The sequence below is a fragment of the Phoxinus phoxinus genome (assembly GCF_949152265.1).
Source record: "Phoxinus phoxinus genome assembly, chromosome: 23".
Lineage (NCBI taxonomy): Eukaryota > Metazoa > Chordata > Actinopteri > Cypriniformes > Leuciscidae > Phoxinus > Phoxinus phoxinus.
This window is the reverse complement of record NC_136898.1, coordinates 24,321,466-24,338,151: the sequence shown is the minus strand read 5'-3', so window position 1 is coordinate 24,338,151 and position 16,686 is coordinate 24,321,466. Positions and strand designations below refer to the sequence as shown.

General features: G+C 40.4%; 2 protein-coding genes across 2 annotated transcripts in view; both read right to left on the bottom strand.

Moving 5' to 3' along the window:
• auh (AU RNA binding protein/enoyl-CoA hydratase) overlaps positions 1-9,540 on the bottom strand; it is a 41,737-nt gene extending 32,197 nt beyond the window's left edge. Inside the window, exons 1-5 of the mRNA XM_079600183.1 lie at positions 9,199-9,540; positions 8,746-8,813; positions 6,382-6,469; positions 4,244-4,330; positions 809-901 (exon numbers count right to left, since the gene is read on the bottom strand). Coding sequence (XP_079456309.1) covers positions 809-901; positions 4,244-4,330; positions 6,382-6,469; positions 8,746-8,813; positions 9,199-9,409 — 547 coding nt within the window. The 5' untranslated portion in view covers positions 9,410-9,540. The remainder of the gene's footprint in view (positions 1-808; positions 902-4,243; positions 4,331-6,381; positions 6,470-8,745; positions 8,814-9,198) is intronic.
• A 1,239-nt stretch (positions 9,541-10,779) lies between these two features.
• On the bottom strand, positions 10,780-16,418 carry nfil3 (nuclear factor, interleukin 3 regulated). The gene is made up of 2 exons (XM_079600039.1): positions 16,139-16,418; positions 10,780-12,547 (listed from the first exon to the last, which is right to left on the bottom strand). Exon 2 carries the CDS (start codon positions 12,421-12,423, stop codon positions 11,044-11,046), a length of 1,380 nt encoding a protein of 459 aa, XP_079456165.1. The 5' UTR covers positions 12,424-12,547; positions 16,139-16,418; the 3' UTR covers positions 10,780-11,043.
• Positions 16,419-16,686: the final 268 nt, after the last annotated feature.

Here is a 16,686-nt window from a genome sequence, read left to right as displayed (position 1 = left end):
AGAGGCCATGATGGACAGAGGCCACTGGGCATATTTTGGCCAGGATGCCGGGGTTACACCCCTACTCTTTTGAAGGACATGGGATTTTTAATGACCACAGAGAGTCAGGACCTCGGTTTAACGTCTCATCCGAAGGACGGCGCTCTTTGGCAGTATAGTGTCCCCGTCACTGGGGTGTTAGGACCCACACAGACCACAGGGTGAACGCCCCCTGCTGGCCTCACTAACACCACTACCAGCAGCAACCTGGATTTCCCAGGAGTCTCGCATCCAGGTACTAACCAGGCTCATCCCCGCTTAGCTTCAGTGGGCAACCAGTCTTGGGCTACAGGGTGATATGGCTGCTGGTGATGGCTTTAGGGTGAGTAAATTATGGGATAATTTCCCAAATAAGAAATACTCAGATAAAAGAAATTCTCATGAGTGAATCAAGATCAATACATTCATTTATACCATTCAATAATTTTGGGTTGTTGTTCCACACTTTACCACAGATTAGTCCTTCACTACTCCTGATTTCCAGTGGAGCTTTAAATATAACTAGTGTAGTTAAATCAGTGGCCGGTTGCAGAAACTAGTAATTTTTTCTTCAAGACTGTTCCTAACTTTTTAAAGTCAGTCTTAACATGGTGGCTAAGTTTATGCAACTGGCCCCAGGACTAACTTCGAGGATCTCTAATATGGATTCACATTGGAAGCACGTGTCAACAATAATATTCTGCATTTATTCTGCAATCATTCATATTGTGATCAGCTTCAGGTTGTGTTCATATAACCTTACGAGGAAAACCATAAAAGAAACATGTACCTGCCACTCTGATGTCACAGGCAAGAGCCATTTCAAGACCCCCTCCAAGAGCCGCCCCATCTAAAGCTGCAATCGTTGGCATGGGAAGAGTGCCTGAAAAACATTTACAGGGATACTTCACGCTTTGTCTCAGTAAACCCGGTAGTATTTTCGAAAGACCGTGCTTCCCCCCCTCATGTCCCCCTGAGACGAGAGATTTCTGTGTTGTGTGTCTGGAAAAAAACCTTTACTTCATTTAGCGTCATCATCGGAGGCTTTTCTGATCAGAGGCTCGAGACTACAGCCAGTAGTAGGAGCGAGTGCCGCATGTTTTCAACACGCCCATAGTGGGGTTTCGCAAAATGGATATAAATCCGATCAGTATTTAAATTAATTTATCAATAAATCGTCACGGAGACTCACAATAAAATGGCGTCTTTTCAATTTCGAGTCGACTAGTAGCCTAGTTGTATCTTTATACTGGCCTCTGTAACCGGTAGGCGTGGCTTGGGCCACATAAGGCAGTGGAGCAAGTGCATTCTGGGAGTTGTTGTCTTACATCCACATGAGCCAAAATAACATTTTCTGGCTTTTCTCAGTCTAGAAGGCACCAACTTCTAAAATAATGTCACATTTCTATTACATAAATGACCCAATTTTAATACACATTCATCTTTCCACCTTTAATAAATGTTAAAGTATGACCCATTAGAGGTGCAGTAAGCCATTTCTGCTGAACGCTGTTATATTTGAAATCACCAAAACAAACACGCTCCTACACAAAATGATCACACCCCTATCTTGATGCCTTCGCCCCCACATTCACATGTGACATTCCAGGCTTATAATAACAATAATAATGCAAATGAACAAACAAGCGAAGGTGACACACGAGTATACACAAGCAAAGAAAACAGCATCTCTAAGCTCTGTAAAACACAGAAACATGTTACTCGCGTATACAGAAGCAATAAAGTAACATTGACGTCTGTTTTCAGGCCTTCCCGCTCCTTAAGGTCTCTCCAGAGCTACAAAGCTTCTGCGATATTCACGCAGGTCTTGCCAGATGGTAACCCTTCTTTTTAAAAAGTTATATTCCCCTTCTCTTTTCCTCTGCCATCCCTCTCTTTCTATAGTCATTCTGCTAATGTCTGTCTTGTGCACTGAGCTCTCTCTCCTCCCCACTTTGAGTGGACACGCCCTCTACTGCTAATTGGCTCACTCTTTCTCCTCCCCACTATGAGTGGACACGCCCCCTACTGCTAATTGGCTCACTCTTTCTCCTCCCCACCATGAGAGGACACGCCCTCTACTACTAATTGGCTCACTCTTTCTCCTCCCCACTATGAGTGGACACGCCCTCTACTGCTAATTCGCCTTTGGCTAAGCCACACCCTAGAATGTAGATTGACCAATCACAGCACAGCCAAGAACGAGCTCCCACAGCGGTCCGACACTTGTTCACAGCGCTCCATTGACTTTAACACCGGCGTCTCATATTGTTGGTCTCGGCAGGCTATTACCGTCGTAGTTTTATCAGAAATATGGTTAAACGTTGTGCCTGGGGCATTTGTAACACAGATACGCGTTTCCCAGAGAGGTTGGAGGGGGTGTCCGTTTTTTCCCTTCCCAAAACCGAAGTCAAATACTGACAAGTGTCGTTTTTGAATTAAACTGTGTGGACGTCCTCAGTCAGCGAAACCCCTCAAGGATCAACAAGCTCACTTTTCTGTGCTCTATTTTTGCTTTTAACCTTACTGTGAAGTTATATAGTTAGACGGTTTTATGCTGTTTAGGTTATGATTTCGGTTCTCTACCCTAATTGTTGATACGCTAGCACAGTGGTTCCCAAACCTGTCCTGAAGGACCCACAACACTGCACGTTTTCTTTGTCTCTCTAATCAAACACACCCGATTCAACTCATCAAGTCATTATCACATGGGTTAATGAGCGGATGAGTTGAATCAGGTGTGTTTGATTAGGGAGACAAAGAAAACATGCAGTGTTGTGGGTCCTTCAGGACAGGTTTGGGAACCAGTGCGCTAGCGCACACTGCTAATAAATACAACTTTATACTCGCGTAGTCCGTTTGCTTTGTAATAACGATTATAGAAGTGAATAGAGACCTACCCAGCTTTGCATGAACAGTGTTGCTCTTGATATTGTTAGTCACAGCCTCCGTCTCGATTAGTAGGATATGCGGTGGCTCATTTTTTGACTGAGAACGTTATGCTTTTGCCTCTAATTGGATGCCTTGTTGTTGCTTGCGTTTCGCCGGTATGTCTTGAATATAGCCTTCGAGCGCATACTGCAGCCCCTTCTGCCTACTTCTATCGGACACTTTATTTGCTGCTTTATAAAAGTTTGATAAAATTCCAGCAGGAAGAGCATAAGCCATGTTGATACCAAACCAGAGCCCAGATGAAGTTGTCGGAGGTAGCAACAGTAACTAAGGGGGGCGGGGCTTAGCCAAAGGTGAATTGGCTCACTCTTTCTCCACCCCACTATGAGTGGACACGCCCTCTACTGCTGATTGGCTACTCTTTCTCCTCCCCCATCATTAGTGGACACGCCCCCTACTGCTAATTGGCTCACTCTTTCTCCTCCCCACTATGAGTGGACACGCCCTCTACTGCTGATTGGCTACTCTTTCTCCTCCCCCATCATTAGTGGACACGCCCCCTACTGCTAATTGGCTCACTCTTTCTCCTCCCCACTATGAGTGGACACGCCCTCTACTGCTGATTGGCTACTCTTTCTCCTCCCCCATCATTAGTGGACACGCCCCCTACTGCTAATTGGCTCACTCTTTCTCCTCCCCACTATGAGTGGACACGCCCTCTACTGCTAATTGGCTCACTCTTTCTCCTCCCCACTATGAGTGGACACGCCCTCTACTGCTAATTGGCTACTCTTTCTCCTCCCCACTACGAGTGGACACGCCCCCTACTGCTAATTGGCTCACTCTTTCTCCTCCCCACTATGAGTGGACACGCCCTCTACTGCTAATTGGCTCACTCTTTCTCCTCCCCACTATGAGTGGACACGCCCTCTACTGCTAATTGGCTCACTCTTTCTCCTCCCCACTATGAGTGGACACGCCCTCTACTGCTAATTGGCTCACTCTTTCTCCTCCCCCGTTTTTCAAAAATCGCTTACTGCACCTTTAAACGGATAGTGCTCTATAAAGAAGAACCTTTTTGAAATGGAAAGATTCCATGGATGTTAAAGGTTTTTCATGGAACCATCAATTATGAACCATCAACCAAAAACCAATTTGTTAATTTAATCGAATTCTTCCAAACACTATCCATCTCTGCTATTGGTAGTTACTGTAATCTCTCAATGTGATAATTTAATAATTGCAGAGATTAAATAATTCTGAGGCATCAATATTTCTCTACACAGCAAAAATTCTCAAGATTGGTATTAATGTTTTCAGCAGTTTAACTTACCAAGCTCTGTTATAAGTGTCCTTGCTTTAGTAACAAAAGGTCCTACTTCACTCTGGTGCATCTTTGCTCTTTCTTTTAAATCTGCACCTGTTCAGACAAACGTGTGTTAATGCAACTTTGTGAAAGATACTGTAAATCCCATTTCATTTTCTAGTGCAAAACGTAATGGAAATGCAACCACAAAGGTATTTTGTGTGTGTATTAAAATGCACTTTTCCCCTGTCAAAATTGAAGGGAATTTGATTACAAAGGAGTAGTTCGCATGAGTTTTGAGAGTTTGAGTTATGAGTTTGTGAAATTAATTTATAAAAGCATGTCACAAACACCTGGAAACAATTGATCAGTGTTATTGAGATGATCTGGTGACAACTCAATGGAAATGTAATTGAACTTTAGATTTATCGACCAAAAATATATTAAAATATTCATGTATTTATTATTATACCCAATTTTAAAGTTTTAATAAATAAACAAACATGTTCCAAAGCTGCGGTCACATTTCTTCTGATCATGTAAACCATTTTAAGTTTGATTCAACATTTGCGTGCTCTTTTTTGTGTTCAAATGTCTTTCTAACTTTTGCATGCAGCAGAAGACTTCACATGTTCTTGTGTTTTGTGTCCCACATGACCACACCTTAATTGTGTACGATCAAATATTTCACATTATTCTGAAGGCAATGTTTGTTTGCAGCAAAAATTTAATATTTTTTCTCTACCAACAATCTATTTTCTGTTGATCTATGTTTACTGTGTAACCAATCATAACATCAAATCCTGAAAACTTGCATTAATAGGTTGAGGAGATTCCCCCTTCTATATAAAGCGCTTTGAGTGCAGAGAAAAGCGCTATATAAGTGTAGGGCTGGGTATTGTTCTAAATCTTTCGATCCGGTGCCAATTTCGATACCTCAGTTTCGATAACGGTTCTTACGATACTTTTTTCGATACCAATTTTATGAAATCCATTTTAACAAGATTACATAACATATTACCTCAGAAAAACTTTGGTTTTATTTTTTTTCAGTTTGACTCATGCTCCTTAGCCAGTGCACAAAGGAACAACATTTTTTTTATAAAGAGCTCATGCTCACCAAAGCTGAATTTTTAAATAAAAAAATACAGTAAAACTTAAGTAATATTGTGAAATAATATTACAATTTAAAATCTTATTTGAATATATTTCAAAATGTAATTTATTCCTGTGATGTCAAAGCTGAATTTTCAAAATCATTACTTCAGTGTCACATGACCCTTCAGAAATATGAAAACAGTTTGCTGCTTAATATTTTGGAAAATATTATGCATTTTTTCATGATTCTTTGATGAATAAAACATTCAAAAGAAAAGCATTTATTTAAAAACGAAATAGTTTGTAACATTACACATGTTTTAATGTCACATTTGATAACTTTAATGCATCCTTACTGAAAAAAAATTCTGACTAACCAACACATTTTTGAACGGCAGTGTACATTCAGTAGGTTATTATTTATTGCAATATAAACACTGTCCGAGTGATCAACAAGGTATCTCTTCATTTACCAGTCGAAGACGGAGCAACTTTCTGCTCTTATGTTTACTCCGTGCACTGTCAAGGTCTTCATCATATTTGTCGTGGTACCGGTCTTTGCAGCAATTATCTTACAGCAAATACTGCATCGCGCGCGGTTGGCATCGAGCCTGGAGAAATGTACCCACACTTTTGATCGACTTTTCCACATCTTTAAGGTATTATGTGTGTGTGCTCGCGTCTCATATGAATATGTGCGCGGAGAGTTTGTGTGTGTGTGCTCGCGTCTCATAAGTATGCGCGTCGATAGTTTGTGCGTGCGCGTGTCTCATATGAGTATGTGCGCGGAGAGTTCCGCGCGTCTCGTGTGTGTAGAGTTTGCGTCTATGTGCGTGATTACTTTATGTGTGTCGTTGTGCATTTCATATGTATTTGTTTGAGCACTGACGTTGACGAGTTAACTCCTTAGGTATCGAAATCTGGAACCGAACAACATGTCATTTTTCGATACTCGATAGTATCGAGGCAATTCGGTCGGTACCTAAAAAGTATCGAGACTCGGTACTCAGCCCTATATAAATGTAATTAATTATTATTAATTATTAATAACTTAAATGGCTACATACCTGCGCAGAATATTCCCGGCACCATACTGCATAAAATTACAGTACGCACTTTATTGTTCTTCTTCAATGACTCCACGGCTTCGGACATCTGGCAAAAAAGAAATCACAAAAGTGGGGACATTATGTAGGCCATAGCTCTTATTTGTTATCCAATCAAATTCTAGTCTATCGGGTTAACCAATACCGAAAAAGTCTAGTCTAGTCTTTTCCGGCTGGGAGGTTAGAGAAATTCATGTTTCAGACGTACTTTGTAATTATAATCCCGTCTGAATCTGCCAAGTCCTGTCAGAATGAAATCACAGACGTCGAGTGATACGAATCGTGACACAAACGTATTTTAGAAAACTAGATGTGCATCAAGGCAGGGGTTTGTCACAGACCCCCAAATATGATCAACCTTGTGTGAGGGACCCCATCATAAAATGGAAAAGGCATCAACTTTTACAAACACCTAAAATTAGTTTCTATTAAGTAATTTACATTATTATATATATATATATTTTCTACTTACTATAGTAATGTACAGTACATACTGGGGCTGTAAATGATTAATTGCGATTAATCGCATCCAAAATAAACGTTTGTGTTTACATAATATATGTGTGTGTATTGTATTATAATTATTTAGTATATATAAATACACACACATGCATGTATATATTTGAGAAATATTTGCATTTATATACTGCATATATATTTTTATATAATTTATATTACATATAAATATAACTACTTTATATATAAATAACACATTTTTCTTAAATATATACATGCATGTGTGTGTATTTATATATACAAAATAATTATACACAATACACACACATACCGGTATAGTATGTAAACACAAACTTTTGTTTTGGATGCAAATAATCGCGATTAATCGTTTACAGCCCTAGTACATAGTCCTATGTATTATATATATATATATAGATATACTTATTTAATTTTAATCTAATGTTCATTTTATTAATCAAAAGTTTCACAAGTTGTGAATTGTGAAAATTACGTGAGCCAGGACCTTTATACAGTTCATGCGATTGTAAAGACTGTCTATTCCTCACAGCCTCGTTTTCATCGGTGTTAAATTCAATATGGAGTCTAACTATGATCTATAGTTGTTATAGTACAACGACGTCCGCCCCTTTTTCAGTGTCGTTGGTTCCGGACGTTTTTTTTAATTACTTTTTAAAATTTATTATTTTAAAATATTCTTTGTTAAAGACTTAAAATTAACAGCAGGGCCTAAAATTAACACTCGGCAAGCGCCAAATGCGAGTAAAAATCGGTGTTGGCAAGCACATGAAACATTGTCTATCACCAGTTGGCCGGTAACATTTTTATGAATTGTAACAATGCAGCACTGTGAGAATATGAAGGAGAACGACACGCGGGACAGTCGACGGGCCAATGCCGCATCGTCACGAAAGTTTAAGCCTTGTTCATTTAAATATTCAAGCGCAAGAAGCAGCGAGAGGGAGACCGAAGCGTGCGGCCAGAAATCTGCGTCTCAGACAGTGAGAATAGGGGATTGACAAACATATTCAAACAATATTATGTCAAAATGCCCGTCTTGGCAAGTATCCTCCTCGTAAACATAGTCAGATGTGTCTTAAGTGATCGTAAACAGTTGAGGAAGAAATAGTAACAGTATAACGCATCCGTGCATTCGGTCTTAAAGAGACAGCAGCCTAATATTCCTGCGGTCTGTGTGTTTTTAATGTAAATCAAAAAACAACTGACAAAGAGAAATCACTCACTAAATAAGGATTAATCTACGTTTAATGACTGGTTATAAATATTTATGGCCAGTAAATTTTCTTAAGTCTCCGGCCATTTGCAGGTGTGGCTTTTATGGTTTTATTGAGGGAAAGAGCTACAATCCCACGAAGCATTGTAAACAGCATAATCAAATTAAAAACGATGGAGGAATATAAAACTACTTTTACAAATGTTAATTTTATGTATAAAAACAAAAACAATATATTTTAAGAGTATTGCAAATTATGCATATATACATAAATGTCAGTATTTTGAGAGCGTAGGGAGGTCGACTGTCATTTGCAGTGCTTCGTGGGAGTGGGCGGAGCTAAAGAGCTATTTTGGAGCATTGCTTTTCTGATTGGTGGAATTTTCGGTACAGCATTATGGGTACTGTAGTTTTTCACCAGGAATTTCAGCAAATACTGAATCGATGAGTATTTACTACAGCATGCTGCAAATACTACCGATGAACAACCTCGTAGCTCGCAGTAGGTCTGTCTATAAAGGTTTATAAGTTATTGTTCAAAATCTATTTCCTAATGGAGAAAATGAAAGGTGTTTTTACTTCCCGAACCCGACAAGTAACATTTTACAAATACTCACCATCATAACAAGATTTTTGCTGATGGCATTTTTAGCTTCAGGGCGATTAATCCCCAAAACAACAATCCCTAAAAACACAAGAACAGTTAGACTACAGAAGACTGTCAAAACAATTGCAGGAAAATGAACAGCATTATGAAAAATAAAAATCATAACAAGTGACATGACAACTGAAGCAGCCTCTGAAAGTCACAAAAAAAACTCTCTCTATATAAAAATAAAAAATAAACAAGTTAAGAACATTTAATTGAAAATATGTTATGTCGGGGTAAGGTTAATGAGCAGATGTTATATCCTAAACTCGGGCATTTGTCAAGGACAGTTGTAGTAAGAGAGGCACTGAAACCGGTGAATTATGGGGCAGTGCAGAAACTGCGTGGCTTTGAGTGACAGATGTTAGACTCGTGTCCTACAAGACTCTGTGATCCTCAATGCCTGTGTCTGGCGGTCTACCTGAGTCTGCACCGTCCAGGTGTCTAACGATAAGGTCGTCTCCGGACTTAACGTCGGAGCTGTGCAGTCGGACACCTCCGCTGAACGCGCGCGCCCTCTCGGTCAGACATGTGTGCAAAACACTGCCCGACCTCATACACACGCCGTCGATAATGCTTGTTTGACATCGGGAAGCCCGAAACAGCATTCTGCACTTCACTAAAGCCGCCATGCTGGAGCTTTCCTCCACTCTCAACTCTGAACTGAGCGGGTGACGTCACGTGTGTCTGGGGTCACGTGACTGGGATTTCTCTCAAGAAGAAAAAAGCTGGATTCGCCCAGACGTCATGAACGCACACAGTCCTTTAGGTAACATATGTAGTATTTAAATAATACATTTGTAAAGACCTGTGCACCATTTGTTAATTGCCTTTTACATTGTGTTAATTTAACAGACGCTTAGTTTTATCCAAAGCGAATGAGGAACGTAAGCAATTTGGCGATTACGCAAAGCAGTTTTTCAAAACAGTATTTTTGATGCCAAATATTACCTATTCTATCTTTGTTACTCATTTGTGCAGTCAATGAAAATTCATGGATTGTGTAATTTTAAATTCATTTTTGTTTACATTTGTAGAAGAACCAATCGATGTGTTGTTTCAGCTTGATGTCCAAAATAAGTTTCCTGTTGCAAAACCAGTTGAAAACCACAAGTATTACTGATGATTACAGTATGGTCATTAGTTTTATAACCTGATTATCAAATAGGAAATCTATTTTTAATTTCCTAATATCAAAATTATATTTATAATCTGAAAACACTTAGGTAACACTATGAAGCCTGTATTTATAATGCATATTATTTATAAGGGTATTAGTGCATGCTTATTGCTTTATAACCGCTTAGAATATGTTATATAATCTCATGAATATTCGTAACAACAGTTGTAATGCATTATATAATACTTATTTATGGTTATTTTGAGAGTGTGCTGATTTATTACACGATATCCACCTAGGTTATGATGGACTATAGTTATATTGACATTGAGATCTGCATAATATTTCACTAGGCTACATCTTAATTAGGTGGTTATTCCTATTTGAGTGTTTCCTGTGAGGCTAATGTTATGTCAGTGTGAGCTAGTTTAAGTTTACTGGTAGCTTGAAAACAATGCAATTTGGTTGTGCTGATGATATTACAATAAATACTGTAAATGTCATATGATCCATTCATGATATATTATGGATGCTTTAAAGAAAACTTTACTTAAATCAGTCAAAGACCACTTATAAATATTATGACCAATTTATAAACCCTTTTGGATGTTTATGAGAAGACTTTGTATTTGTAACTTGACAGTAATTTGATAGATAGGCCTATAAGATATTGTGTAAATCTTAATGTCAAGATATGAGCCTTATAACACATCATAATTATAGGAACTAGAATACATTATGGTGTTCAATGTGTTATCATGACACTTATAAATGTTATAACCACAAATAAACTAAACATTCAATAGTAAATGTTCTTTTAAAGCTGCAAAGACAAAGTTGCTATTCTTACCTAGCGAGAAAGGGGAAAAGAGACGGGTATTTCAGTGCTTGCATTTATTGTAAACAAAAGAGAACATACAATGTACAATACATTTCGAGAAGTTAACATTAACAGTAGCCCAATTTTTGGCTTTTGAGCTACAAATGGAGTCATCAAGAAGACACGCCAAACCACAACAGTAAGTGCACAAAACACCGTTCTTCTCAATGAAGTGCAGCTTTTTGACACCAGAACAACCGCACAGTGCAGTAGCGAACACAGTGGAAAACAGGCGTTGTGCAAATAGATTTTCAGAAACGTCCTTTTCATAACGAGTCAATTTCAGTAGTGCTTTTTGTGAACTCGATTACAGACCCCTTTGTTATCAGTCTTTTCAAGGAGGCCACTTCTGCCGACAGGTCGGCGATGCCCTGTTTCAAGTACAAGTTCTCAGATTCGGAGTTGGCGTACGAGTCGTTCTCAAGGTCGATGATGAGTTTGCTAGGTCTGGGAGAGTCTGGACAGTGCCGGAGTGTGCAGCCGGTTGGTTCCTCCTGGTGATCGTTGTGCCACTCCTTCGGCTGGTGACTCCAGTCCTGAACGCTGGTCGCCTGGAAGGACACCGGGCTGAGAGATGACTGGATGTACTCAGGTGTAGTGTACTGACTCATTTGGTAGCATCCACTTGCGGACATGTCAATGGGAAAGGAGGCCTTGCCAGGTGATTCATAGTCGGGGTCGATAGCCTCCACTTTGATCTGGATGGCCCGGGCTTTGATCCTCAACTTGTGGGGCAAAGCTGAGGCACTGGCATCTGGCACTTTAAGGGTGGACACAATCACACTCTGTGAATCCGCCCTGGGAGGAACTGGACCCTTCGGGACCTGCTGTTCGTCCTCTCCGTCCGAGGACTTGCTCACGGCGCCGTCATCGCCGTCAGATGTCCGTGGCGAATTGCTGGAGGATCTGGTGATTTGCAAGAACGGAGATGGCTGGGAGAAGCTCCCGGGGAAAGGGCTACTAAGGTAGTTCCTGTACAGTTCGTAAGGACTGGCCCTGTCTTTGGCGTACCTGCCGGTCTCCAGGGGTTCTTGTTTGATGCTGTCAGGGGTTCTGGAGATATTTATAAGTGGGCTGCCTTGGGTCACTGTGCTTGAGTTGGATCTATCGGACGAGGCGCTGTGAGGGGAGTGCTTGATGACTGATATGCAGCTGCTGGTCAAGCGTGCCGGTTCCAGTTCACTCGGGTAGGAACCATTGCTGGCACTGGCTGGGATAAAGTCCTGGTAGAGCGCCGCGGTGGAGCTGGAGATGTTCTGCACCTCCTGAGCATAAGCCGCTGAGCTCACTAGACCAAACCTGAGTTTAAGAGACAGAAGCTCGGACTTCAGCGACGCGTTCTCTTCCCCGAGGGCCATGAGCTTGTTCTCCAGAACCATATCGTTGAGTCTGCGCTTCTCTCGCGAGCGCTTGGCTGCTTCGTTGTTCTTGCGCCTCCTCTCCCAGTACATGTTGTCTTTCTTCTCATCTGGTATGAACTCGCGTTTTCTGCGACAGGAGTTGGACTTGGTCTTAAAGGGCATTGTGGACAACTTGTGGTTAATCAGGTCCCGGTCTGTCCCTTGCAAAGCCACCGCCAGCACCAGGGCATCGTCTCCACCGTAGGGCTCCTTTTTAATAGCTTGCATATTACACAGGGTTGTCATCAAGACTGCGTAAGCTCATTAGTTGACTCCGGTTTTAAGTAAACATCTCATCGTAGACCACGTGCTACAGAAGTCATGCGTGTCCTCTTAGTGAAGTCAGTTCCAGGGAATCTCTTTAATGGATCTGGGGAGATAAAAAAAAAACACAGACACATCATCATTAATATGGTCAAGCCTTTTGTCAGGAACCCCACCTCATCACAAAAGTGTCTTCAGACTTTTTGTGATACTGCTGTGGATATAAGGCCCTGTTTACACCTGGTGTTGAGATGTAATCACACTACACTATTGGTGCTTTTCCACTACACAGTACCAGCTCGCCTCGACTCGCCTTTGTTTGGTTTTCCACTGTGTAAAAGTTGTACCTGTACCTGCTTCCAGATACTTTTTTTCGTATCACCTCCGGCGAGGTTCTGAGCGAGCTGAGGCGATACTAAAATGTCACGTGACACACGACAGACTGCTGATTGGTCAGAGAGAATCGTCACTATTCACTGCGTCATCATTGCACGCGCCAGACGGAGTATCCTGAATAACCCCGACATTTTTAAATAGTTTTGCCAGAGATTGCGTGATATACCCATTACTAATATTATGTAAAACAGCATACACTCGATTTCCTCCATTGTCCTGTGTGTGTGTGGGTAGCGGGTGTGTGTCGTGTCGCTATGACGACCAGGTACTATTGTGGAGGTACTGCAATGGAAAACGGAGCGAAAAGCGAGCCGAGTCGAGTCGAGGTGAGCTGGTACTGGTAATGGAAAAGCGCCATTTGTAATCACACTTTGGTCGATCGAGGGGACGAGGGAGACACATTCCTGTTTAAACCGGGTGTTTTAATCCGTCTCTTTTGTCCACTTTAGACCACTTCTGTCCTGATTTCTTCGAGGTGAGGCGGTTAAATGTATGGTCTTTTTCAGATCTTTCGATCTAATGGACAAAATAAGCTTGCGTAATTTACATATGAACACTCTCAGAGACACGGAGAAACACACGGAGAGCATCAGCTTTAGTTTCTGCTCTGATATCCGTAAGATTACGCTGAGCGCTGTGAGTGTGTGTGAGAAATCAGGAATGGTGAGAGAACATTGTGCTTGGTGCGTTTTTCATCTACAAACCAAACTTGGGTCTTCAGTCGAAAGTTTAAATCTGGCTAGCGCTCTTCCCACAATGTTACCCGTTAGGCGGACAGAAGTCTGTATTTAGCGGCTGTTTGAACACATTTGACCACATGAGTGTTTACAGTACGAAAGCAATCCGGTTGAATGCGATTTCCACTACCTCTGGAAGCGGTCAAAAGTGGACAAGCTTAAAGCGTTTTAGACCCGTTTACTCCTGTATTGGCGTCGTCCACCTGTGACCCGATCGACCAAACACATCTTAACACCAGCTGTAAACAGGGCCTAAATTGTCTTTATCTGCAATACAGAGTGATATCAGCACGAGCAATAAAGATCTGCTTATCGGACGAAGACGTGCAAGTTTTGTTCCCTGTAATGGATTGTAGGTAAATATCCACCTCATCCAGTTTTGTTTTCTGTTTTATAAATAATATTTTATGGCGTGAGAAATTGCTGCAAATGTGAGTGAACTGTGAATGAATGACAGTTTCAGATGATTTGCAAACCTGTTTAACACTGATCAGATCAAAAGAGATTCAGGACAAGATTGCTGAAATATTATCATAAGAAAAAAAATATTTTAGCGACGTCCAAGTAGGCCTTCATAACACAATTAAAGTAACTGACCAAAGCAGGTATCACTGAGATATATATCTTATATATATCTTTACCAAGTCCTTTTTATTCTTATATTTTATGTTTTCATTTTAATTTTAGTTAAAGTTTTAGTAAGTTTTGCTGTGTTTTTGTCTTTCGTATTCATCTAAAAATGGTGCATATAGTTTTAATTAATTATTATATCAGTTTTAGTTTTAGTTTTTTAAAGCTACATCAACTTTATTAAATGAAAATGAGAAATGTTGCCTTGGCAATGTCAGCCAAATAAGTGTATGTATTTTTATTTTATTTGAAATCATACATTTTTTGTATGGTTCTATTTTTTATTTTATTTATTTTTTGCATTCATTTATTTATTTCATTTCAAGTAACAATAGTTTTTTTATGGTTTTAGTTTTAGTTAATAGCCCATAACCAACGTTGGCTTCTTTGAAACATGAGAAAAAGTAAGAATGGGCAGTGTTTCTATTTTAAAAAGTACAGGAAAATAGTTTTACATGTTGCTATTATGCAAGGCGAAACGTGCTTATTAAAATTATGCTCTGCCCCATTATGTCATCATCTTGAGGCGGGTCGAGCTCAAAGTAACGCAACTCACGCTTTCAGACGCAAAGTAAAGGCTTTTGTAATGTGGCTGTGATTGAATTAAAACACGGAAACCCTTTCGAAGTAGTAGCCTACGTTCACATAGAGGCCGGTATAACATTATTATTATATTAATTCGCAGCGTTGCAGGAGACGAATTGAAGACCGGATCTGACAATGACCTTTGCCGTGCAGATCACACAGCTGGAGTTACATCATGTAAAGCGGGCTGTGCCATAAACTGAAGTTTTCCGTGGTAACTCACTGCGGTTCATCACAACACTGAGAGAGAGTTATAGAGCCCGGCTGAACTCAGGCTCCAGTACAGAGCAGGGAACAAAGGAATGCGAGCATCACACACACACACACACACACACGTGGCTGATCACAGACTAATTCATTCATACAGAAAAATGCGGTCAAAACATCTCTCAACTCCACAAAACACGGGAAAGGGCTTGTATTCTTCTACTATAATGGTTTATGGCAACACATTATTTCTCTAAGTCAAACCGAGAACAGATTTGGGGTGAGTGTTCAGGTTTCGGGATTCATGGGATAATAAAGAGATGGGCTATAATAAAGTTAGCTGGCGTGGCGTGACACTAAACCCGGGTTTAATATGAACACACATCATAGGTGTTGTGTTGTTATTTGACAGGCCGTTGATGCACATTCACCCCATCCCGACACACACTCAGGACAGTCGCATCTGTGCGCGTGAAACATGAAGCCTAGCGATAGGATTCAAGATATAGATGTGTACAGATTGTCAAGAAATATCAGTTGTCTCTGAGTATTAAACAACAGCTCGATGTGATGTCGTGCCGTTGCGGTGGGTTTTTTTTTTTTTGTCAGAAGTGTCCCAGCTTCCGTTATTATGCAAGGAGAGTATCAGTCACTATTACACAATGAACGCAAACAAGCGGAGCGGCATTTAATTAATGCGCGTATTATTCACATTTACTAATAAAGCGATTTTAATTTTAGACAGTATGACTGCAAAATATTAAATCCCCCAATCATCTAGGCTATGTAACATCTTAATTTTTAAACTGTATTAAATGACACAATGTGTCTTATGTGCTGACCTGAGAGCTTCATACATGAACACTGGGTCACTGTGCCATCCTGTCTCCAAATCTCTCAAAAATATCATAGCATGCACTATGATTATGAGCGGTAAAAATGCATAACGTTGAACACTAAAATTCGTCTGCATTAATATGATGTTCAGTTAAAAAGAAGTATGGCGCACATATTGCAAATAAGCCTCGTTAAAGTTGCTTTACTGTATTCGGTTACAGTCACACACACCGGCTACCGGTTGAAACCCCTAAACGAGCCCTATCCGCTCATACAAGCCTCCCAGGAAAAGAAGAAAGCAGTACCTCTAGTAAGCAAGGGTCCAGTTTGACGGAGGTCCGGGATAAATAATGTAGGCCTATATGAAAACATTCAAAGCTTCAGCAGCAGTCATACAAATCCCATCTGTAAATGATAGTTGTGTTTCTCCTGCGCGTTTTCCTGGCGGAGTGATCGCTGCCTCATGGATCTGTGTTAGTAGGTCACCACTGAAGCGCATTGGCAGCGTGCTTTGACTGGCACATCAAGCGACCAATCAGAACACAGCATCTTCCGATTTCAGCCAATCAATCGCTCCTCTAGCGCACATATGCAATAATGACTCCATAACAATATGAACCGTGATATAAACCTTATGCGCTAGAGAATCATCATTATTCTCACCATACTGGATGCTGTGTTTTCATTATAAAGTCATTCTGTAATTTGGGGACATTGTGTTTAGCAGCAGTTAAGAAAGATTATCTGATGTGGTTATGCACATCTTTAAATCTTTGTGTTTGAACTTCCGTTTGTGTGGTAATAGCTCTGTAAGAGTAATTATCTGGTCAAGTGCATTTCATTTACTTATTGT

Coding starts and splice junctions, on each gene's coding strand:
- nfil3 (XM_079600039.1), bottom strand. CDS start 12,423: ATGACAACCCTGTGTAATATGCAAGCTATTAAAAAGGAGCCCTACGGT.